At 38.2% G+C, this 24,934-nt stretch overlaps 1 protein-coding gene across 6 annotated transcripts in view; it reads right to left on the reverse strand.

Annotated features, from left to right (window-relative positions):
- RERE (arginine-glutamic acid dipeptide repeats) overlaps positions 1-24,934 on the reverse strand; it is a 409,781-nt gene that overhangs the window by 149,997 nt on the left and 234,850 nt on the right. For all 6 annotated transcript variants that reach the window (XM_038537878.1, XM_038537881.1, XM_038537876.1 and 3 more), the window contains 3 exons: positions 18,256-18,361; positions 16,781-16,877; positions 1,648-1,752 (listed from right to left, as the gene is read on the reverse strand). In XM_038537878.1, the coding sequence (XP_038393806.1) occupies positions 1,648-1,752; positions 16,781-16,877; positions 18,256-18,361 (308 nt within the window). The remainder of the gene's footprint in view (positions 1-1,647; positions 1,753-16,780; positions 16,878-18,255; positions 18,362-24,934) is intronic.

The following is a 24,934-nucleotide window of genomic DNA, read 5'->3' on the forward strand; positions in this document are numbered from 1 at the left end:
ATAATACCACTTTCAATAAGCATTCAGCAAAAAGACACTTAACCAAAACTAGTAAACAAAATTTATTTGGTTGCTTCTTATGAAACCAAGAGCTAAACATTTAAAACACAAAAGCTATTTAGTCAATTCGCAGATACCATCTAACTTGTGCAATATGACAACTCCTGATCAAATAGTTAAATCAATGTGGCATCATTGAAATTATGGACTCCTTTGTATCTAGACAGAAATCCAAGATATGACCAGGCAGTCAATAAATCCATATGTAAAATAAATTCTGAAATATAGGACGCTCTTGAAATATGACGACCAATCAACTTCTTTGTCGCTGGAACAGGGCATATTTTAGAAAAAGAAAATAAAAGCTCAAATTTACTGTTTTCTAAAGGAAATAAAGGTAAGTAATAAAAAGGTGACCATTCATTACACCATTTCCCCTATAGCTGCTGTCTACAATATATACAGAGACACTAATATGTATGCACCAATAGACCTTTAGGTAGTCTCTTACAATCATAACAAAGAATATGTTGCCTTTTATTAACCCTGGATTGACTCACTAAAAGTAACCTCCTAATTTTTACATATAATTTCTCAGCATCTACTAAGAGAAGGTTTTCTCTAAGACAATACCCATCTTGCAATTACACTGAAAGCAGCTCTTCCACTACCCTCCTTTGGCCAAGCAGCTTTTATTTCTAAATCCTTATGTCTGCAGAGTATGTCTCAGATGTCCCGAGCACAGACTACCTGATCATTAGCTACCATTCTTTTTCTTTCTAAATCCTTAATCCATTGTAGTTGCACAATGGATACAGAATAAAAATGAATGCACATAACTCTTAAAGAACTTATTCCATGTGCTGAGTTAAACAACAATCTACTACAAAAAATTTTTTCAGCTAAATTACTTTGATTCTATTGTTCCTCATTTAAAAAGTAATTAATTCTACCTGTTACATACATCTTACAGAGATGGCTGAGAACTGAATGTATCCATCTCATACCAGTAATCTTAATGAAAATATTTCTATGAGTGTTTCTGGGGTTTTACTAAATGAATAAAACAAATGACTAACCAACAAACTTTCCATAATGTCCTAGTGTTTTCAGGGGCACCTGGGTGGCTCAGTTGGTTAAGTGTCTGCCTTTGGCTCAGGTCATGACCTGGGGTCCTGGGATCGAGCCCTGAATAGGGCTCTCTGCTCATCCGAGAGTCTGCTTCTCCCTCTGCCCTTCTCCCTGTTCATTCTTGTGTGTACTCTCATGCTCATTATCTCTCTCAAATAAAATTTTTTTTAAAAAGTCCTAATGTTTTCAATATGGTATCATGGAATGCTTGACACAATGTGCAGTAGGGCAGTAATAAACTGCCCATTCATTAAGTTCAAAACACAGATCAACTAAATGTCCATCTTTGCCTTGCCCTCTCAAAACCCAAATTTTCTCATTTTCCTTTTCTTAATAAAAATCAAGAGCAAACAATAACCTGCTTTAGTTGCCAAAAACATTAGAACTCCTTTCAGAGAGGCTTACTTTGGGTTTTGGAGTTGTCTTTTTAAAATCTTACTAACATAAACACACATACACGCATGCATGCGAGAAAAGCAAAAGTTCGCACTGAGTGGGCCCAAGTGACTCACTTACCTTGTCTCAGGGTTGTAGCCTAATATGTAGAAAAATGAATCCACCCGAGCTTTAAACTCTCTAGCAGCAAATATGTCAGAAAAATGGGAGATGTTACACTTCCCTCTGAAAATAAACAAGCATAAAAAATATATTAGTATCACCGTCGACTGCTTTGCAAACCACAACACTATTGGAGGGATGCAGGTAGGGGAAGACATAACTAAATCCACGTTACTCTAAAAACATGTAGAATATGGCTAAAGACCCCATAACTACCAGTTCAGAAAACTGGGAGTTCCCAAAAGAAAGAAGAAAATGTCCAACAACGTATTTTTTTGTTTCAGGACTGCTTTCACCTACAACTTCACAACTTGACTCCATTTACCTCAGCATTTTAGTCATGGAATAGAATTAATTAAACCACAGAGGTAAATTGAGGGCAGGACTGTGATGAAAGGATATTAAACTAGAAATGACAGGAAAATTTTAATTTAAACCACAGTTAAATTACTTTACAAAAATAAATCCGCCTAAAGCCTAGTTTGTAAATCATCAAAACAAAATGGGCCTTTTCTTCCTCTCACTTTATTGCAGGCAGAATGTATAACTGTCAAATATTTTACTTCTCTTTCAATGTGCAAGAAATAAACTGACTTGGAAATTAAAACCAAGAGACTTTAGCTTTTTAAATACATAGACTGGCTCTAATATATAAACACATACTTCCAAATTTTCAGGTAATGTTAAATGACTGTAAGTTGGAAAACACTTTCTCACAGAAATATTGAAATAAAAAGACTTTCAGGTTCATCTACCAACAAAATTTAAAACACATTATAGCTGAAAACTCTATAATCCTACCAAAGTCCTTAAAACACACACACATACACACACACACACACACACACACAAGTTGGGAGAATTTCCACAGTTCCCAATGAGGCAGGGAGGTTTTAAGCAACTCCCTTAGTGGTCACAGAAGGGAACTCTAACACCAAGCAGAAGCCAAGGGTTAGGAGCACAGCAGATGGAATTGGAGAATCAACAGCACATCAACAGCACATGCGGGATGCTTCCAGGGGAATGAATTTCTATCACTTCAACAGGCATTTCATTCTCATGAGGACTCCATGAGTTGGTGCATTAACAACATATACACCAGCTAACGACCAAGGTGTTTGAGAAAAAAACTAGCTGAAGGATAACAACCTGGGGGTGATATTCATTTGCCTCCTACCAAGAAATTAAAAAGCAATGTCCTCCTCTTCCACGGAGCTTAAGAACTATGACCAAAGCCACAGCAATGCGCAGAAGCTAAGATGGAGCTCAAACAACCTCCATTTTAAAAATTAAACAAAAATGTTTTTGATTTATTGAAGTTGATTTATTGGGAACTACTGATAACATAATGCAGAGCTCCTGAGCACTTGAAATGTGTCTGGTCCAACTGAAGAGAACTGGATTTTAAATTTTATTTAATCTTAATTAATGTAAATTTAAATAGCCACTTGTGGCTGGTGGCTAACATACTGAACATGGATTTATGGAACATTTCCATCACCACAGAAAGTTCCACTGGAAGCACTGATTTGTAAGTAACAGGATACAACTAAAGGGAAATATGGACTAGGAATCAACTTTGCAGGACCAGGACCTATCTCTAGTACATAGCTGGAACTAAAATGAGCTTCTGGAAAGAAAAGAAAGGCAAGATCACTTTTACACATGAACAAACAATGTACACACTCTGAAACTACTCATCAATCTGACATGATGTAGTCCCTGAAACCTAGAAAAAATAGGTAGTTCCTTTATTAGCTGAACAGAGATAAGAACACCTGTTAGACACATCTTATATTAAGGAGATCAAATAAGAAATCTATGAAATTTTATATACTATTTGGTGCTACACAAAATAAATTATTTCTATCATTGTAACTAAAGGAAAGTGATCTCTCTTACTAGTCTTCATCATTACTCACATTCAAGTATACCCTTTAAATTATTTTTTAAGATTTTATTTATTTGACAGAGAGAAAACACAAGCAGGGGGAGCAGCAGGCAAAGGGAGAGGGAGAAGCAGGACCCTTGCTGAGCAAGGAGCCCAATGTGGGACTCAATCCAAGGACCCTGGTATCATGACCTGAGCTGAAGGCAGATGCTTAACTAACTGAGCCACCCAGGTGCCCATCAAGTATACACTTTAACTTGAGTACTTAATCAATGTATTCGTTCAAGGTATAGAATCCCTACGAACCCACAATTCTAAACACAAGCACTGGAAATCAGATGTTTTATTTAGGAAAAGGTTTCTCAGGCTCAGAACTACTGACATTTTAGACTGAATAATTTGTTGTCAGGGGCTATCCTGCACTGAGCAGGCCTCAGTGCAGTATATCCCTGGCCTCTACCCCCATCACACTCACAGTGACAATCAAAAATATCTAAAGACATCGCTCAATGTCCCATGGGGACAGCAACACAGCTGGTTTAGGGAAAGCCAGAAGCAGCAGGAACAGAAGGATAACGTCTCATAAATGTCCATGAAACTAATCAATGACCTCATTTACAAGTATGTCATCAATTTACTTTCTTTTTGATTATGTGAAAGCTACTGATTTTTGTATGTTAGCTCTATATCCTGCTACTAGACTGAATTCTTTATCATTTGATACAGTTTAATCATTGGTTTTCTGAGTTTTTCCAGGTATGCTGTTACTTGCAAATAAACATGATTTTGCTTCTTTTTTACACTTTCTTAAAACTCAAATTGCGGGATCCCTGGGTGGCTCAGCAGTTTAGTGCCTGCCTTTGGCCCAGGGTGTGATCCTGGAATCCCGGGATCAAGTCCCACATCAGGCTCCCTGCATGGAGCCTGCTTCACCCTCTGCCTGTGTCTCTCATGAATAAATAAAATCTTTAAAAAAAAAAAAAGACTCAAATTGCATAGGCCCTCTCACAGAATGTGGAAAGTAATGGGTACCCTTGCCTTGTTCCTGACCTCAGTAGAAATGTCTCTCAGGTATTACTGTTAAATATGATACTAGCTTTACAAAAAATCAGGCAGCCTGGGTGGCTCAGTGGTTTAGCACCACCTTCAGCCCAGGGCTTGATCCTGGAGACCCAGGATCGAGTCCCACTCAGGCTCCCTGCATGAAGCCTGCTTCTCCCTCTGCCTGTGTCTCTGCCTCTCTCTCTCTCTGTATCTCATGAATAAATTTTAAAAAATAAAAATTAAATTAAAAAAACAAATAATCATAGATTTTGAGATATGGGGTTCCCCCCGCCTTAGATGTAATAACATGGTGTACAATATCAGCATAGTCTCTAATAGGGAGCCTACTTCTTGCATTCCTGGAATAAATCCCAATTGGTCATAATATCATTTTTAATGAGATATTAAATTTTTTAAAGGATCTGATTATTTAGATTTAATGTTTCTTTTATTAATGTCTGTTTCCTATTTTCCTTCTGTGTGCTTTTTTGCTGTCGTTCATAATAGCTTTTATTCATACTGGCCTACAAACAATCCAAATATCCATCAGTAAGGAAATGGGTCAAAAATTATTACATATTTGTAAAATGAAATACTTAAACACTTCACAACAATAACAAGGAAAGAAGTACTGATACATAGCACATCATGGGGGGGAAGTCTCAAATGTTAAATGCTGAGTTGGGATGCCTGGGTAGCTCAGCAGTTGAGCATCAGCCTTTCACTCAGGTCATGATCCTGGATCTAGGATCGAGTCCTGCATTGGGCTCCCTGCAGGGAGCCTGCTTCTCCCTCTGCCTGTGTCTCTGCCTCTGTGTGTCTCCCATGAATAAATAAATAAAAATCTTTTTTAAAAAAATTAAATAAATAAATAAATACATACATACATACATACATACCAAGTAAAAATAGCCAGGCACACAAGAAGTATGACTCCCATTTATAATGAATGAATTTCTAGGACAGGCAAAATAATTTATGGTAAAAGAAATCAGAAAAATGGTTGCTTCTAGGTAGATAGATTTATGAAGAGGGTGGGTAGTTTAAGAGAACTTTCTGGGATGATGGGAATATTCCATGCCTTGTTCAGGATCAAACAAATTTATCAAAATTCATGAAAATATAAACTTAAAATGTGTTTTATTGTATAAATACTTTAAGTATTAGGAGAAAATAAAACAGCAAGAGTCCTAGCATGTAACTATGGCTATTTAATGCTGCTGTTCTTGGGGCACCTGGGTGGCTCAGTCACTTAAGCATCTGACACCTGGTTTTGGCTCATGTCTTTAGAGTGAGTCCCATGTCAAGGCTCCATGCTCAGTGTAGCATCTCCTTATCTCTCCCCTCTACGACCCTGTTCTCGTGCTCTCTCTCTTGCTCCCTCCCTCTCTCTCAAATAAACAAACAAAATCTTTAAAAAATACTAATAATGTTGCTGTTCTTGGAAACTAATGAACCATCTGTACAGAGCCCTGAGTACTAAGCAGAGCTGAAGATGGAGTAGGCAAGCCCACTATGGTTGGTATCCATTTCAAAGTATTTTTCACAGCACCTCTTGCTGAAGAGTAGAGCTTAGAATTTAAAGACTAGAGCTTAAATTTAAAAAGTGTATAGGTATCATTTTAAGCATTCATTATTTTTGTTCTCCAAAGCACTCTTTTCATCTACTGTCTCAAAAGTAGTACATTATTTGACAGTGTTTGTGGAATGGAGGAGGAGAGACTGTTAAGAGAAAACTGCCATCATTATCACCTTGGTGAATATGTGGTTTCAGAACCTCCAAGGTCCTATACACCCCATTTCTAATGGGATACTTCACTGTTAACAGAAACATGACTAAAGATCGGGAAGCCCCCTATTTTAGGGGCCTCTCATTTATCAGAAAAAGAAGGCCTAATGCTGGACTTGTTTGAGTATCCCTTGGTGTGGGGGCCCACAGTTCCACCCTGGGCGCTACCGGCCGGTGGGAGGAGGCAACCTGAAGCGGATGAAGGAGCAGGAAGAGAATATAAATGGAAATATGGCCCAGGAATTCATTCCATCAGAGCTGTCTGTAACTGGGAAAGTCTCTGTATATTCCCAGGCACATGCAAACCCCAGAGAAACTTGCAAAGAGGCACACAGGCATGCACAGAATGCTTACAGCAGCAGACGTGCCTATGGCTTTGGTCATCACCCTTGCCTGAGCACAAAGGGAAAGAAAGATCTTGAGACAGAGTCAGCATCTTGTCAACTGTGAGCCATTTGATGAATGACAGGCAAAGAATTTTTTTTAAGTTTGTTTTTCATTCTATTTCTCTTCCCTTCCTAAAGGTTATCTGGACACTTTTTACGATTCACCTTGATTCATTTACAGTGTCTTGAGAATATCAGTCCACAGTTTCCTAAATAGGTACTGTTTGTGTGACAACTGACATCACTTCCACTTCCATGCCTCTGCCTCCCCACTGTCAAATGGAATGTTTTAAGCATCTCTTCTACATATGCTGAGCTCAGTAGTAGTCCATCCTTTAGATTTGGTATTCTTTTTATCATTTAAGGTGGGAACTCAATCCTTTAATTTCATTTGAATTTCTGTGCTTAGTGTAACTCGCTTTCCTTTGATCAGTGCTTTAAATGCATGCCACAGATTCTAGTACATAGTATCTTTACTTTTGTTTTCAAAAAAATTCTTTAATGTCATGGGATGCCTGGGTAGCTCGGTTGGTTAAGCATCTGCCTTCAGCTCATTATCCCAGGGCCCTGGGATATAGAGCCCTACATTAGGCTCCCTGGTCAGCTCTCTCTCTTCCACATATTCTCTCTCTCAAATCAATAAAATCTTTAAAATTTTTTTTTTTAATTTCAGGTTTTATTTCCCCTTCTACTCAGGAGTTGTTTAATAGGAAACTTTATTTTTTTTTCAAGTTTTTAATTTCAATTTAGCATAGTTAACATGCAGTGTTATATTAGTTTCAGGTACACAATATAGTGAGTCCACAGTTTCATACGTTATTCGGTGCTCAACATGATGAGTGTACTCTAAATCCCCATCACCTCCTTCCCCCCTCCCTTTATTCCTCTCCCCTTTGGTGATCATCAGTCATCAGTGTGTTCTCTATAGTTACGAAATAGGAAGTTTTAAATTTCCCGGTGAAAGGGTCTATGTTTTCGTTTGTAAACTACAGTTTTATTTCCTTTTAATCAGATATGTTTTCTCTGTGATCTAACATATGATCAATTTGAGAATACGCCATGGTACATAAAAAAAGTGTGTTCTTTATTAGTAGGGTATGAAGTTCAATATACATAAGATTAAATGCATAGAAATAAATGTAACAAGAATGGGAACATCTCTATGAGGAAAATTCTTAAATACTTCTAAACAACACAAAGTAAACATGAACAAATGGAAAAATATCCCCTGTTCTCAGATAGAAAACCTCAACATGGCATTTCTTCATAGTCTGATCTGTAAATTCAATGCTATCAACTAGCTATTTAATAGAATGAAACATTTTACTATGAAGATTTATAGGAAAAACCAATAACTGCGAAAGGGGAAACTATCAGTATTACAGTAAAAAAAAAAATACCATAATGCCTCTATAATTACAAGAGCATGTTGGACAGAATGACAAGTCCAGAACACCTGGAACATAATCTATGACAAAGGCAGCATTGAGGGCCATTGAAGTAAAGACAGGCTTTTTGGTCTATATCTGCTAAAGGAAGCACAAGATAGGCTTTTTAATAAATGGTGCTAAGACAACTGGGTGGAACTCTTCTGTAAATCGGGTTTATAGAGAGAGGCTTTCTAACTAGGACTCAAAGGCCTGAGGGAATAAATGAAAAGACTGACAAATTTGACTACATAGAAGTAAGTTTTACAAAACTTTTTTAAAACCATAAAAGAAAACTGACAAATGGGAGCAAATATTTGCAACATATACAAGAGAAAATGTAAAGAACTTTAAAAAAATTTATTTATTTATTCCTGAGAGACACAGAGAGAGGCAGAGACATAGGCAGAGGGAGAAACAGGCTCCCCGCAGGGAGCCCAATGTGGGACTCGATCCCAGGACCCTGGGATCACGACCTGAGCCAAAGGCAGATGCTCAATCACTGAGCCACCCAGGCGTCCCATGTAAAGAACTTTAATAGACAAAAAGACAAATCCCAAAGGAAATGACACGAACAGGTAATTCACACACACAAAAAAAGACAAAAATATCCTTCAAACATAATGAAAAAAATGCTCAAACTTACTATTAGCAAAATAAAGTAAAAGAATATTCTTTTACTAAAGTAAAATGTACTATTTCTCACCTAGCAGACTGGCACAATTTTAAAAAATGAAACCACACATTTCTACTGGGGAAACAGAGCAATAGAAACTGGATATGCTTTCTGGAGGAGAACCACATGTACATGAGCCTTTCAACCCAGCCATCTCTCTCCAATGAATCTACCCTGATTCACAGCCAACAAGAAGGAACTACCTCTGCATGACGATGTTCAATACAGCACCACTTATAACTGAAACATCCTGGAAAAAACCTCAATGCCCATTCAAAAGAGAGCAGATGAATGAACTATGGTCCAGCCACACAATAGACTTTATGCAGCTGTAAAAGAGAACGAGGAAGATCTGAATGAGCTATATGGAACAATTACCAAAACATACCATTAAGTAAAAAATGCAAACATTAAAGAGTTATCTGTAGGATGCTACCCTTCACATAAGAAAGAAGCGATGAAAACATAGACCTGCATTTGCTCATTTGAAATGAAAACATGAAGGAAGGATAAATTAAGGAGCAGGTGGGTAGGAAGGAGGTGGGGGATGGGTCATGATAAGAGAGTCGACAACTTGGTGTCCATCCACAGCCCTGACCCTCAGAAGCATAGCCACAGTAGCCACAGTCTACACCCTCACAAATCTAAAACTTAACAACAGTCTACATCAACTAGAAGTGGAACACAAGGTCCAGCAGATGAACCTAACTAACTCTATTACAAATGGGTACCACAGCCACACCATAAGGAGGTGCGGAAGAACAGAACTGATCGAAGCAGCATTGGAAAACGCTGTCTTGCTGACACATTTCAAGACTAAAGACAAAAATTATGCAGTAAATCTATTTCTCACAGGGACATGGGTTACAAATTCTGAAACTATGTGTATTCTTGAAGAAGATAAAAATATTATATTTCAACAACAGGAATGGAATTTTTTACTGCTGAAGAAGAAGTTGCAAAGAGAGGCATGATAATCTTGTGGTGCTGGACTGGAAGCTTGCGTTCCCTCTCTATTCTAAGCTATGCAAGGATACAAGTCGGCAGTCTGCAAACAAGAAGAGCGATCTCACCAGAACTCAAACACACTGGTACTCTGATCTCAGACATCCAGCTTCCAGAACGATGAGAAATAAATTTCTGTTGTTTATAAGCCACGCAGCTGATGTTATTTTATTATAGCAGTTTGAATGATTAAGACATTAGTGATCTCCAGAATGGTCTTCAGTTCAACTGTATCAAATTAATGCTAATTTCCTGGTTCTGATAACTGCACTACAGTTCTGTCATTCTGTGCTAACAATGAGGAAGACTGGGGGAAACACAATACTTACAACTTTTCTGTGTGTCACAAGTAGCTCCGATAAAAGAATTTTTACAAGACTGAGAAGTACTCAAAAGCAGAAAGAGTGTATTGTTCAGGTGGGTGCTCCCAGCACCTCTGAGCTCTTCCCCAACTAGCAGCTCAATGACGTGTTAAATGATGAATGAGCCAATAAATAAAATGACTGTCAGGTTATGGTGTTTAATGAAGTACAAAGCACATACAGACAACACAATAAAAATGCTGAAGGTAGGGATCCCTGGGTGGCGCAGCAGTTTGGCGCCTGCCTTTGGCCCAGGGCGCCATCCTGGAGACCCGGGATCGAATCCCACATCGGGCTCCCGGTGCATGGAGCCTGCTTCTCCCTCTGCCTGTGTCTCTGCCTCTCTCTCTCTCTCTCTCTCTCTCTCTCTCTGTGACTATCATAAATAAAAAAAATTTTTTAAAAATTTTTAAAAAATGCTGAAGGTAGAGGTTATTTCACATATAAAAACAACAGGTGATTAAAGTCAGGAAATAATCTTGGAACTACAAAACTAAAAGCTCTGAGGCATCATGAGACTCCTCAGGGAGCTCTCAGGAGCTAAAGGACCAGTATCAGTGCTAAGAATGGTTGGGGAATTGTACAAAGACATAATTAGTCTGTACCAACTACTACACATACGATCCTATATGCCCATAACAAAGTAAAGAGATTGATTAATTCAGAATGAAAAGGAGGGTTTTAGAAGCCCTGCAGAGCCAGTTTAGGGTTTCTTGGCTCAGAAGGCTGCCAGAAAATTCAGACTAAAATATATCTCCATAAGACAAATCCGTAGTTAAGATGATAGCTTGTTACCTGACCTGTAAATCATCATCATATACTACATATACTACATATGCTGAGCTCAGTAGCAGTCCATCCTTTAGATTTGGTATTCTTTTTATCATTTAAGGTGGGAACTCAATCCTTTAATTTCATTTGAATTTATGTGCTTAGTGTAACTAGCTTTCCTTTGATCAGTGCTTTAAATGCATGCCACAGATTCTAGTACATAGTATCTTTACTTTTGTTTTCAAAAAAATTCTTCAATGTCATGGGATGCCTGGGTAGCTCGATTCCCTGAAGAAACAGATCATCAGAAAGTTGGCAACCAGTCCTTAAATCATGGAGATATTTATGATATTTGGGAATTCATGGTTACAAGTGCACAGTAAAACACAAAATTTCTGCCAGGTCACACGTCCAGTCACAAAGCAATCTCTGTGGATCCTTTCTTTGATCATCAATAAAACATGATCCTTAGAGTGAAAAAAGTAACAGAGGAAACAAATTGCAAGCGATAATTTTTATTTAGTGTAATAAAATTTATCTGTTTGTTCTCAGAGCAGGTTTATCTCCTCTTTCGCAGAGCATCTAGGGATGGCTCCTCAAGCTAAACTCTTCCTCTCATACCTGAAGTAATCAAAGTATCCAATCAACTCAGTCAAGAGGCAACAGAAAGATAAATGGATGCTAAGTAATTGTGCTGTCAATAACTTGGTACAGAACTACATTTAATTTTACTTTTTTCTTTTCTTCCTTTTTCTTTTTTTTTTAAAGATTTATTTATTTACTTACTTTATTTATGATAGACACACTTACTTACTTACTTACTTACTTACTTATGATAGACACACACACACACACACACACAGAGAGAGGCAGAGACACAGGAGGAGGGAGAAGCAGGCTCCAAGATCACGCCCAGGGCCAAAGGAAGGCACCAAACCGCTGAGCCACCCAGGGATCCCCTCTTTCTTTTATTTTCTAAGTCCCAATTCAGATTCAGTGACTATAAACACTACTCATGCTACTGTGAGGCACTCTGAGAGACTTTTTCACACCTCTTATCTTACTGGATGTAGAACCAAAAGATGTGTGTTTGGTTTGGGGTTCTGTCATTTAATCACATGGCCGTGAGTAAATTTGTCAAATGAATAACTCAAAAGTAACTCAAAAGTTAATGAATTTGACCCTGATCACAAAACTATGGGGCAGAGCCAGGATTCAAACTGAAGTCTTCTCATTTCAGGGTGCCTGGGATGGCTCAGTCAGTTAACTGCCTGCCTCTTGGTTTCAGCTGAGGTTCTGATCTCAGGGTCATGAGATGGGGAGCCCTGCATTGGGCTCCACACTGGGTGGGGAGTCTGAAAGAGACCCTCTCCCTCTCTCTGCCCCTCCTACCACTTGTGTGCTTATTCTCTCTCTCTCTCAAATAAATAAATCTTTAAAAAACAACAACAACAACAACAACAACAACAAAACAGGATGCCTGGTTGGCTCAGTGGTTGAGCATCTGCCTTTGGCTCAGGTTCTGACCCTAGGGTCCTGGGATCGAGTCCTGCATTGGGACCCTTGCACGGAGCCTGCTTCTCCCTCTGCCTACATCTCTGCCTGTCTCTGTTTCTCTTTCATGAATAAATAAATAAAGTATTTAAAAAATAAATTAAAAAAAAAAAAAGCAACAGCAGAAGTCTTCTTATTTCACTCTGGCATATTTTTTCCTATTTTATCAGCATGACCCAAAAACACTTTCATACCAGGAAGTAAGGAGAACTCAAAAATACTTCTTTCAAGATACTAACTTTACTATATTGCTACTGATAAATGTAATGAAGAAAAGAAAACAAACAGCAATAGAACCTTAGCTTGAAAGGCAGGGATGAGGGACAGCCAAGGCAAGAATTTAAAAACAGCAGCCAAGCAGCAGTGCTGAATCTCAATAAAGGTTTCTGGAACTCATGGTCCCACAATCTCCCCTGGGAGCGAATTTAGTTTGGGGAGAGAAATACTAGAATATCAACACAGAATAAGCTGCAGAGGAAATCTGTCTTCCATATGATTCATGATGGCTGAAGACAATGTGCTCTGTCCTCCCTTACTACAATCCTAGCACCAGCTTAGAAGAGAAAGCTCTGCATCATTGTCCTCCTGAAGGAATGCAATGGCAGGAGCCCCCCTCGTAGTCACTGAGTCCCATGAAGTCACACAACTAAGCACTTTGATCTTTGACAAGAAGGGTGCTAAGCACTAACATAATCAGTCTTTCTCTTCCCTTCCCCATTTTTTTCCCACTATGTTCATTTGATCCTTTTTCATGTGTCTATAGACTATTTTGTCACTTTCAAAATCATTTTATTTTTGGCAGAACTGCTTTATATCTATAGAGGAAAAAAATTATTTCTGTGGATAGATTGTGAAGGAAAAATTGGAAAAAAAAAAAGTTAAAAGTTGGGGCACCTGGTTGGCTCAGTCGGTTGGGGGTCCTGGCTTCAGCTCAGGTTGTGGTCTCGGGGTGATGGTCTCAAGGTTGTGATGTCGAGCCCAAATCAAGCTCTCCCTCTTCTCTGCCCCTCCCCCTGGCTCACATTCTCTTTCTCAAATACATAAATAACATATTTTTTTAAGTTAAAATGTAATTCCACTACCACCTCCTGCCATATTTTAAAATTAAAGTAATCCAGGGGTACCTGGGTGGCTCAGCCAATTAAGCTTCTGAATTTAGCTCAGGTCATTATCTCAGGGTGCTGGGATGGAGCCCTGCCATCATGTTGGGCTCTGTGCTAAGCAGGTAGTTTGCTTGTCCCTCTGCCCCTCCCTCCAGCTCTTACGTTCTATCTCAAGTAAATATTATACATAAAATCTTAAAAACAAAATAATCAAATCATCCAAATTTGCTAAGAGAAAAGGAACAAATAGAGATGGGAAGGAGGAACCACCATTCAATGCTGCTTTTATAGGAGATGATCTTATAGTGAGCACTCTGCCACTGAGAACCACGCAAGATTACTAAGTAATGTAAGAGCCATACAGATTAGCTCAGAAGCAGACAAATGTCAATATATGTACAAGCATTTACTGAGCATGTACTAGGCCAGATCATTAAATTATTATGTGACTACTATTATCTGATATCTTTGAAAAAAAGAATCAAATTGTCAGGATGCACAAGAGCTAACAAAATCAAATTTAAGATGACAGTTATAATGAAACCACCTCATGGCCACTTCAAAGATAATACCATAAGAAGAAAAAAACCTAATCAGTAAGGGTTCTAATCACATCCACAGTGAAAAGCAGACATGGAATTACCATCAGCATTCCAGACCTTCTGTGCCTAGGAAGAGGCAGTGACAACACAGTTACACATCTCCAGAAGTGTGTGATTATAAACCTAGTTAAGTACATTCACTAGATCCAGCTAGAATTATGTGGGACAACTGGTTCCTCTAAAAAGCTTAAAATAGAGGCTCCTGGGTGGCTCAGTTGGTCAAGTGTCTGACTTCAGCTCATGTCATGATCTCAGGGTTCTGGGACAGAGAGCCGTAAAGGGCTGCTCCCTGCTCAGCAGGGAGTCTACTTGTTCCTCTCCCTTTGCCCCTCTCCCTGCTCAGGCTCCCTCTGTCTCTGTCTCAAATAGGTAAATAAAATTTAAAATGTTTTTTTGATTTTTTTCAAAAAATAAAAAGAGTAAAGTAGTATAAAATGACTCCACAGAATCTGAAGAGCCACTAATATTTAAATATATTCACTTTAAGCAAATATACTAAAACATATTAAATAACCAGAGTTATGTCTCACATATTTATTTATTTTAACTTCAACTCTACTACACTGCTTAAAATCATGTACCTTAACCAATGACACATGATAGAAACAGGAGGGAAAAGGACGCCTGGGTGGCTCAGTGGTTGAGCATCTGCCTTTGGCTCAGCGTGTGATCCCGGTGTCCTGGAATCAAGTCCCACATCTGGCTCCTTACAGGGAGCCTGCTTCTCCCTCTGCCTATGTCTCTGCCTCTCTCTCTCTCTCTCTCTCTCTCTGTATCTCTCATGAATAAATAAAATCTTAAAAAAAAAAAAAGAAAGAAAGAAAGAAACAGGAGGGAAAGAACATATACAGCAAGAAAAGAAAGAATGCCAGGATCAAGACACTTGGTCTTAACAGTTTAATGGCTCAATACATCCATCCAACCTTCCATTAACTTGCTTTGCTCAGCATCTCAAGTTTAAGACTAGAAAGTTATTGCCATAAAGACATAAAGAACTTGTGGGAATTCTGGAAGACCTTATAAAAAACATCAGAAGAATTCTTGAAATTTATCTAAAGTCATGTAAGAAGCCAATCTACCACATATACTCCTTCCTATACAGCAGGGATTGGCAAACTATGACCCCTGAGCCACATCTGGTCTACTGCCTGTTTTTATACAGTAGAGAACTAACAGTAGTTTTTACATTTTTAAATGGCTAAAAAAGAAATCAAAAGAAGAGCAATATCTCCTGTGGAAATTAAATGAAATTCAAATTTTAGTGTCCATAAATAAAGTTTTATTGGCATATACCACCTCATTTATTTACATATTGTCTAGGACTTTTGTACTATAATGGCTGAGCAGAGTAGCTACACATGGGAGACCATATGAAAGACGATCTGGCCCAAACCTGCCCTAAAGGTTGCTACTAATTTGCCTTGAAATAACTGGCTTTAGTTATGTAGCTTTGCACAAGAGACTCCAGATGGTTTTACCGAATACCATCTGAGCAATATAAAAGAGAAATTATTTTATCTCATTATAGCTAAGCTAAAAGCAAGCAAATCCCTATGACTTATTTTTTTTCCAACTGTATTCTTTAGAAAAAGAAAGTAGTCTTTCACCCTTTACTCTTTCTAGTTGGGAAAGAGTTAAAAGATTATTACTTGTCTTACTTCCTCTACCACTTAAGAAGCCCAAAGTCAGGGCGCCTGGGTGGCTCAGTGGTTGAGTGTCTTTCTGCCTTTCGTTCAGGTCATGATCCCAGGGTCCTGGGATCAAGTTCCACATCAAGTTCCTCGCAAGGAGACTGCTTCTCCCTCTGCCTATGTCTCTGCCTCTCTCTGTGTCTCTCATGAATAAATAAATAAAACCATAAAGCGCAAAGCTTGGTCTCATGGTCACTTTTTCACATAATTACCTAAGGCTACCTGCAATATTAACTCCTTACTCAGAATAAAATCTTCAATATATTCTAACTCTAAGCTTTTTGGTAGGAAATTTTTCATACATACAAAAAAATTCAAAGAATAGGTCAATAAAACTTCCTATACACCTGCCTAGGCTCTCACGTACATGCTGCTATGTATGTTTCACCGATTTCTCTGTCTTTTCTAGTAGAAGTAACTGATTCTTTAGAAAATAATCTGGAGATCATCATAACACTTCATCCTAAATACTTTACCAACCAGTGCCAGGATCCTAGTTTTCAATACCAGCATACTAATAAGGGAACAGAGATGCAAAACTTCCAAGGGGACATAAAAAAAATTTTTAAGTTGTTTTTTCCCCACACACAGATTAATGAAAATACAAGTAACATCTGAAATCCCAATAATCTACAAAGTTAATTAACCCTGGAGTGTTAGCTTACTGAGACCATAAGAGTAGTCTGATTAACAACATGATTATCAAAAGAAATCAGGATAGCTCAGACTCACTACCTCCCATGCTCGATGACTGCTCCTTCGCAGGAAAGACCACGTCTCCGGTACTTACCTAAGGGCAGCAGCATGGTATGTGTCAACGTAATCAGAAATGAAGAGCTCTCGGTTCTTGATAACTGGGTCTGTAATGACAAGTTCTCTTCCAGAGTCTGTCAAAATAATTAATTAAGAGTATATTAAAATTGAGCCTCCCAAAACAATTAGGAAAAGTTTGCAAAACCTTTCTTTCACGTTCACCTGCCACTAAAGAAAGTACAATAAATAACCAGATCTGGTCAGGAGGAATAACAATAGGAACAAAGTATCCCACTGAGTGTGTTTTATGCCCTTTACTAAAGTCCTCACATTTTGCTGAAATGCTTTAAGCAATAAAAAAAGAAGAAGAAAACAATCACATTTTAACACACTTGTAAACTAAATAGTGATCCTGTCCATTTTGATTTCTTATTGCTAAATATTCCAGGATGGAGTGAAATCACACTGTTTCTGCTGAAAATATATCACCAAGTTACTATTTTTAATTAGGAACCATAATTTAACTATTTTAACAGAAATTTTTATAGTTTCAAAGAAGGAAAAAACTAGTGATTACAAAAGAACATCATTCTTTAAAACTGTTTTGATTACTGCTTTGTTGACTCAAAACCCATCACCAAAAACAGTGGAGATGAGTGGGCAGACTACAGACATCAAGGCTGACCAAGTTGAATTCTGGCCGGGCTGGGACCACTTAGTAGACATGTCACCTGGCAACTCCTTGAGCATCTCTACCGCTTCAATTTCCTCACCTGAAAGTGGGCAGTGACAAACTCTAACTCATATGATTAATGGGTAACAAATGTGAATCAGCTAGCATGAGGCCCAGCGCCGCTCAAAAAAAAAAAAAAGAAAAGAAAAAGAAAAAGAAAAATCAATAAAAATGCACAATTATACAACTAAACAAATGCAATACACATTTTATGTGCATATCTCACGTGTTGATAAAATTAGTTAGAAACTACAATGCCAGAGCAAGAAAAAAATAAAAGATGCTCTGAATTACCTTCCTGATTATTGTGAAAGTCAAGATGCAAATTGAATCCCAAGTCCCTCAGGAAAGCTATGCTTTCAAAACTGAAGTTCACAGCCCTGAATGCAGAAGTGCAATCATACAGATTATTGAAAAGGAAAAAATAAATAAATAAAATGTAACCCTAGTGTTTTAAGTATTATTAGCTCATCATTAGGAGAGAAAAAGTAATTTAAAAAATGAAATTACCGTTATTTTCAAAGAAGACCTATCTCTATTCCAAGTTTAAGGGGAAGATGTTATTGGCACATCTCTCTGGTTGTTTGGGGTATTTTAAAGCAAAAATAATGAAAGAACTCAGCAAAAGTAAATAAACATTCCTATGATGTCCTTGGTTATGAAAAGCTTTTTTAGAGACAATTTTTCATAGTGGTCATCTCCATTTAATGAATGTTTTCAGAAACAGCCTTGTCCAAAGCTAACAAGAAAATGTAAAAATCAAACCAGGACATATTTACCATTTTCATTATGCCGATCCTGAACCAAATGCTGGTACACAGAATCTGGAACTTCAGACTGACGGTAGTACCATTTCACGTTCATGAGTAGATGGTCCCTCTTACTCTGAAAAGGAAAATCTAACAGCATTAGGAACAGGATTTCGGGTGTCACTGGTGTATACCATACCCATGATCAAAAGCCCCTGTAAACAGGTGGAGAGGCAGAGAGGGAGACTCACAATTACTATCAGGACCACAAAAATACATTAAGTCAATGATGAGGTCATAGGTGTTTTTAATCCCAGCCAGAGCACCCTCTAACCCTATCACTCAAAATGCTTTATTCCAGGAAACCAAAAGAGACCAAGCTTGAGCCTATAAATCTCCTCAGTTTAACCAATTCATTCACTATTATATTCTTTATTTAGCATTAACTACACGAAACTACATGAGCACATCCTTCTATTTTAATTCTTAATCATTCTGGTAAAGAGTTATAAATTTTGTCAGCGCAGTGTCAAGGCCATTGAGGACATTGTTAGAAAAAACTTACCCTGCAAGGCCTGGCACAAAGTCATCTGAGATGCGCCAATCTCCCAGACTGAACTACATCCCCCTCCGTGGTACTGCCACCCGACTTGCAGTAATTGCTACATGGTAAACTAACATACAAACTGTGTGTAGCGGTAAAGGTACTAGCAGTCCATGGAGCAGATTCTACTTTATTCATCTTTGAATTTCCAGAGAATGGAACAATGTGTTCATAAATATTTATGAATACTAAAGTTCTATTATGATCACGGGCCCCTAAATGTTTGTGGAACACTTAAGTCATGTTATCCCCAGAAGCTAACTTTGCTCCTAGAGCTCTTTCAAGAATAAAGGAGGAAATACTGCTTTTCTAGTTGAAGGCTATGGGGCCACAGCCTGAAGGAGATTGTGTCTGTGCACCTGGCTGTGAGATAGCTGAATATGGCAGTGTACTAGGGCTTCCATGGCCTCATAATATAATTTCTAATCCAAGTGAGGGCCTTAAGAGACCTCCCCAAGGTTAATGCAATATCATTTATTCCTCTTAGCTGCATCTACCTTCTCATCACAAGTCAGCAGGTGAGACAGAAATAAATGAGAACTAAAATTCAAGACCCACTTTATGTTTATGGAGATGATCAAGTCCTAAAATATGTCAAAGGAGACTTCTTTATGAAGTAAGATGCTTTCTGCTTAAATGAGAGGTATGTATATGGTCTTCACTTAAATACCAGAAAGCCTCCAAAAAACCGACAAAAAAATACTTAAGCCATTTAAATGACTAGAAATAAAAGAATCGCCAAAAGCCTTGATAAACTCAAATGTGAAGAAGTGCTATTCCAATGTGAATATCAACATCAGGGTCTGTACTTTATAATTAACTGTGTCAAACAGACAAGCCTACAAAAACAGGGCATCATTACTGGTTTGCATAAAACAGACTGTACACAAAGAATAAACCTACATACTGGGTACTTTTTAGTTTTTATCTGTTTTGCATTTTTATATTCTACACTTTTATACTAAAGATGAGAAAATGAGGATAAATCAGTGTTAACATAAAAAGTATAAATGTTACATGCAAGAGTTTATACACAAGAGCAATTAATTACTTCCTGCAGAGAGAATTGTGAAGAAGGTAACAACTGACCTGGAGGGGGGAAAAAATGGGAAAGACCTGAGGAAGCCACAGAGAGAGAAAGGAGAGAGGAAGCACTAGACATTCCTACGGTCCACCTAAAACATGTCTCCACACATTGCCAAATGTTCCAAGGGGGCAAAATTACCACCCAGATGAAAATCAATAATCCAAGAGTTTCCTTTATAAAGAGAGCTAATGAGAATAAAACCTAGTTTAAGCACAATCAGAAGGGAACATGGAATGTAGTAGGTAAGAACATGGTAACGTCTGTCAGAAGTTGGGTTTAAACCCTATCTTCACCACTTCCTAGCTACATGACTACCTGTTACGGGCACGTTAATAAGATATTTCATCTCCTCTTTTCTGTAAAATGGGAATATTGAAACCTATATTGACTGAAAGAACGAAGGATGGAAAAGCATCTGGAACTGAGTCAATAATACTCAAAAGGTAGTGTCTTCTGTTAGTAGGTGACCATAAACAGTGCTTCACAGAAAAATTTCAGGAACTTTGTTGAGAGTCATAGGAGTTATTTCTTTATGAGAATATGGCTTCTTTCAAGAGATGACAGAGATCTCCAGTTCCTTAACTACTAACGCATGTCTCAGTTCTCACAGTAATGAACTACTTGTAAGTATTTAATGGAGCCCAAAGGAATTCAGATCTACTAGCAGACTTAGCAACAATGCTCTGAAATCTATACTTCTATATATTTTTTAAACACATTTAAGATGTCGGAAAACCTGAGAGGCAACAGAAATAAGCTTTTAAAAGTAGCATAATTGGCAACCATACAATGTCTATCTTTCAGAACCAAGCCAACAATTCTGATGACCTTTGGAGGTTTAATATCTGTGTTAACTTCTGACTCTAGCACACTTAATGATCACACACACATACACACACACACAGAGAGAGAGAAAATTACTGCACTGGTTTATTCGTACCTAGATTTATGAATCCTAATACAAGAAGCAGTTACAAAGGCAGTTGAAAGCCTATCAGATTTCCTAATGCAGTACTACCTAATCACCAGGGAGTGGCAGCATTGCATTAAAAAAAAAAGCCTCCAGACTTAATTCCGGTTACAAAAGAACAAAAGGTAGGTAGGTTCAAAGTAAACAAAAGTTTTAAACAAGCATAAGACCTGTAACAGATATAATCTTCCTAAATAGGCCTGGAAATTAAAGATTAAACATCTATAAAAGGAGGCAATGTGCTGTTTCAGAGGGTACCAGACTAAAATAATCTAGCCTCCTAGTCCTGTCTGCAATCACTAGTTAGCTGGGGACAACCTTTGAGGAGTCACCTGGCCATCTGACAAAGAGGAGAACATGATTTCTAGGGTCGCATTCCATTTTGTATGCTTACATCTAGAGTTCTTCCCCAGACAAATCCAGTAGATAACGTGGGGTCAACATAATGTTATCAGCTCACATTACCACTCTAAAGAGGTTTTACAAATCAAAACACCTTCCCTGGAAGCTGCTGTGCACGGAGGAACAGCAAAAGGAAACACAGCATAGCCCTTCTCAGTAAATGCTCCCAATGCCACCTAAGACACACCTGTGCTGCTCAACATTAACCACAGGATAGCTTCATGTTCTTCCCACTACCCATTAGACAAAGATTTCTGTTCAGAATCACAGAAAATTGAAAGCAAAAGTGAACTTAGTGATCATTTGATTTAGCCCAAACCACCTAAGTATGAATCAGAGTTTTGCAACTGATTTGGGCAAATGACTTCTCCAAGTCTCACTTCTCTCATACGTACATAGAGGGGAAATAATATTCTCTACCACATTCAGTTGTGAGGATTAAATAAATGAATATGAGTGGGATGAATTGACTCTCAAAAAGTACTAGATATTACTATCACTGTTTTACGGATGCAGACAGGAATCAAGCTATAAGAAAGAGCTTTACTTACATATTTTGCTTTTCTGTAGTTCCAAAATTAAACCAGTAAGAACAATACAAAAACAAATCATATAGCTAAGTAGAGGGTGGGGGTAGGATCCACTTTTGCAACAATTTGAGAAACATATAAAGTATTTTTAACAAATAGGCCTCATTACCGACTAGTGATATAACTGTACAATTCCATAAAGGCTAAAGTGGTTATAAATGACACATTTTAAATAGAATGAAGAGAGAAGTGGTGAGAAGTTTCCCATGTGAAGACACTCTGGGGTATATCTCTGGATACAGAGAAGAACCGACTGAGCAGTAAAAAATTCCCCACCATTTTACCTTCAGAGAGAGAAAGACCTGACTCTACAAGTACCGGAAAGCACCAGCACTAAGAAAGAACCACCACACAGAAGCATCTCCAAGTGCACAGAGTAAGGTTTCCCAGGGTGACTGTGCAAACAGGGAGAGCAGCTGATTCTGGGTTTAGGGATTCTTCCACCACCTGGATCTCTGTGAAAGGAGGGATATGTGTAAATTTAAGGAAATAGTTTAATGGAGGACAAAACCCATCCCTACCTGGGTTTAAAGACAAACAGTCTAATATTGGGTGTTTGGGAACAAACAGGAGGATTTACAGAACTATAAGTGTCAGACAATGGACTGAAAATTAATGAACTAAAAAGTCAGAACTGAAATTAAACATTCATGATGAGACAGGGGAAAGGCAGATGAGGGGAAAGGGAAGGCAAACAGGAGGCTGCCTGTTGAAGGGACTAGAGCTCGACCATCCCAAATAAACATAAGATCCAGGCCAGGGAGTAAATTCCCCTTCCTAGAGATCTTTCATGATTATTAATATAGCACTTCCATTGATTAAACAGACAATTTGAATCTTTCCTAGGACCAGTCTTGATATCATCTAGGAAAAAAAAATATTACATGAGAAAATAAATGATGGGCGCGGGGCCTGAGTTCATAAATGACCAATAAACCAACTGCAGATTCTTATACAATGTGGAGGAGCCCTCCAACCCAGGATGGGAAAAACAGTAATTTTAAGTTCACCAGCATTATACAGGAAAGACCCTCTTTGTCTTATCAATTACCTACCAGCTCCTAGAAAATACCATCAGGGTTCCCAAAGCCCTCCAAACAAGCCCTGCTATCCCTCCACCGTTATTAAATATGACAGAGGGGTCAGGCCAAAGACAACTAAGCAAGATATAAAGAGTGGCACTATCAAATAAAAAAGTTTGCAAAGTCAAAATAATCTGCTACAGATAATGACTGAGGAATTTCCTTCAAATTTTTAACTGTTTAGTTCTTGAGAGCTTGAATTTTAAATAATGGAAGATCTAAATTCAGAGTCCGGTGAAATCAGACCAAAATTCTTGTTTTCTAAAGCCAAAAGAGCCAATCAAATTTTTCCAGAAATTTGGGAAGTAGGAACTAAGATTTTTATACTACTATATGGCTTAAGAAAATATCTTTTGAAGAAACTTTTCATACATTTCCACAACATAGTGATAATAAGGTTAAGAGTTACATGCATATTAAAGGTTTACTGTGGGCAGCCCGGGTGGCTCAGTGGTTTAGCGCCGCCTTCAGCCCAGGGACGTGAACCTGGAGCCCCGGGGATGGAGTCCCATGTCCCCATGTCGGGCTTCTGGCATGGAGCCTGCTTCTCTCTCTGCCTGTGTCTCTGCCTCTCATAAAATAAATAATAATAATAATAATAATAATAATAATAATAATAATAATAATAAAATAAAATAAAATAAATTAAAATAAAATAAAATAAAATAAAATAAAATAAAATAAAATGTTTACTGTAGAATTCAGATAGATCTACACAAACTCGGAATTGGTGTTAGGACACTAAGCCTGCAGAGGAGGAGAAAATGGTCCACCAGAGACATAGCGGCCTCTCTTTTGGTATTCCACAGAGCCAGTTTAAAGTGCCATTTCAATCCTGCTGGGTCCACCACCTCCACCCACAAAAGATGCCTTTTGGGAAGACTGCCCTCTAAAGATCTTGGGGACAGTCTTACTGGCTCCAATCATTCCTGACTATGAAGGAGGGGGAAAAGGACAATGTGGTCAAGGCCTACTATTATTCTCTAAGGCTAAAGATACGTCCAGGTATATGCACAAAAGCTTATAGATAAGCTTTCTATATCAGAGGATTACACTAAACTTTGCAGATAAACATCAGGACTGAGATCAATCAATATGAAATTGGGTAGGAAATATAGTATTTCAAGCCACTGCTCTATTCCAATATGAGACACTATTCCTAACATGAGACATTCCTAACATGAGGAATGTAACAGTTTCTATATTTATATCTAAATGGCTTTATAGCCATCACAGCTCAAAATACCATGAAAGAGTTCCAGAAAAACATAACAAGCGCTATCAAGGAAGGCTTGGCCACCAAGGTCTATCCATCTCAGAGGTCTGCTCTGCTCTACCATGATTCTGACTCCAGAATCTTGTTCTCAAAGTAGAAGAAAGGGCTTTGAGTATCTCCTCCTATCAGGCAATCATAAATAAATCTCCCAAATGTACTAAGAAGCATTTTGCTTTTTTATTTGAGAGAGTAGAGTAAGGGAAAGTATCTTATTGCCATTGAGTAAACAAAGTACCCACTCTTGTTTTGTCTTAAAATGTCCTTCTTCCAACGTTCTTAAGCGTGCAAGTGGGCCTGAAGGGTGTGGACCTGCAGGGGTCATGCTCTAAGCCCACTGTCCAATGGAAACTGAGCACATCTCCCTTCTGGTGATGTTTATCCCACCTGAGTTTCATTGTCCTGTTTAGTGGAATAATGGTTATATAATTTTATGTGTCAACTTGACTGTACTGAGGGAAGGCCAGATAGCTAACTGGTAATACATTTCTGAGTGTGTCCAGAAGGGTGTTTCTGGAAGAGATTAGAATTTGATTCAGTAGACTAAGTAAACAGAACTGACTTTAATGTGGGCAGGCATCACCCAATTTGCTTGGGGCTGAACAGGACAAAATAGCACACAAAAGACACATTCCTGAGCTTGGACATCCATCTTTTCCAGCTTATCAGAGCTCCTGGTTCTGATACCAGTGACTCCAGGT

The sequence above is a fragment of the Canis lupus genome, chromosome 5 (genome assembly GCF_011100685.1).
Source record: "Canis lupus familiaris isolate Mischka breed German Shepherd chromosome 5, alternate assembly UU_Cfam_GSD_1.0, whole genome shotgun sequence".
Taxonomy (NCBI): domain Eukaryota; kingdom Metazoa; phylum Chordata; class Mammalia; order Carnivora; family Canidae; genus Canis; species Canis lupus.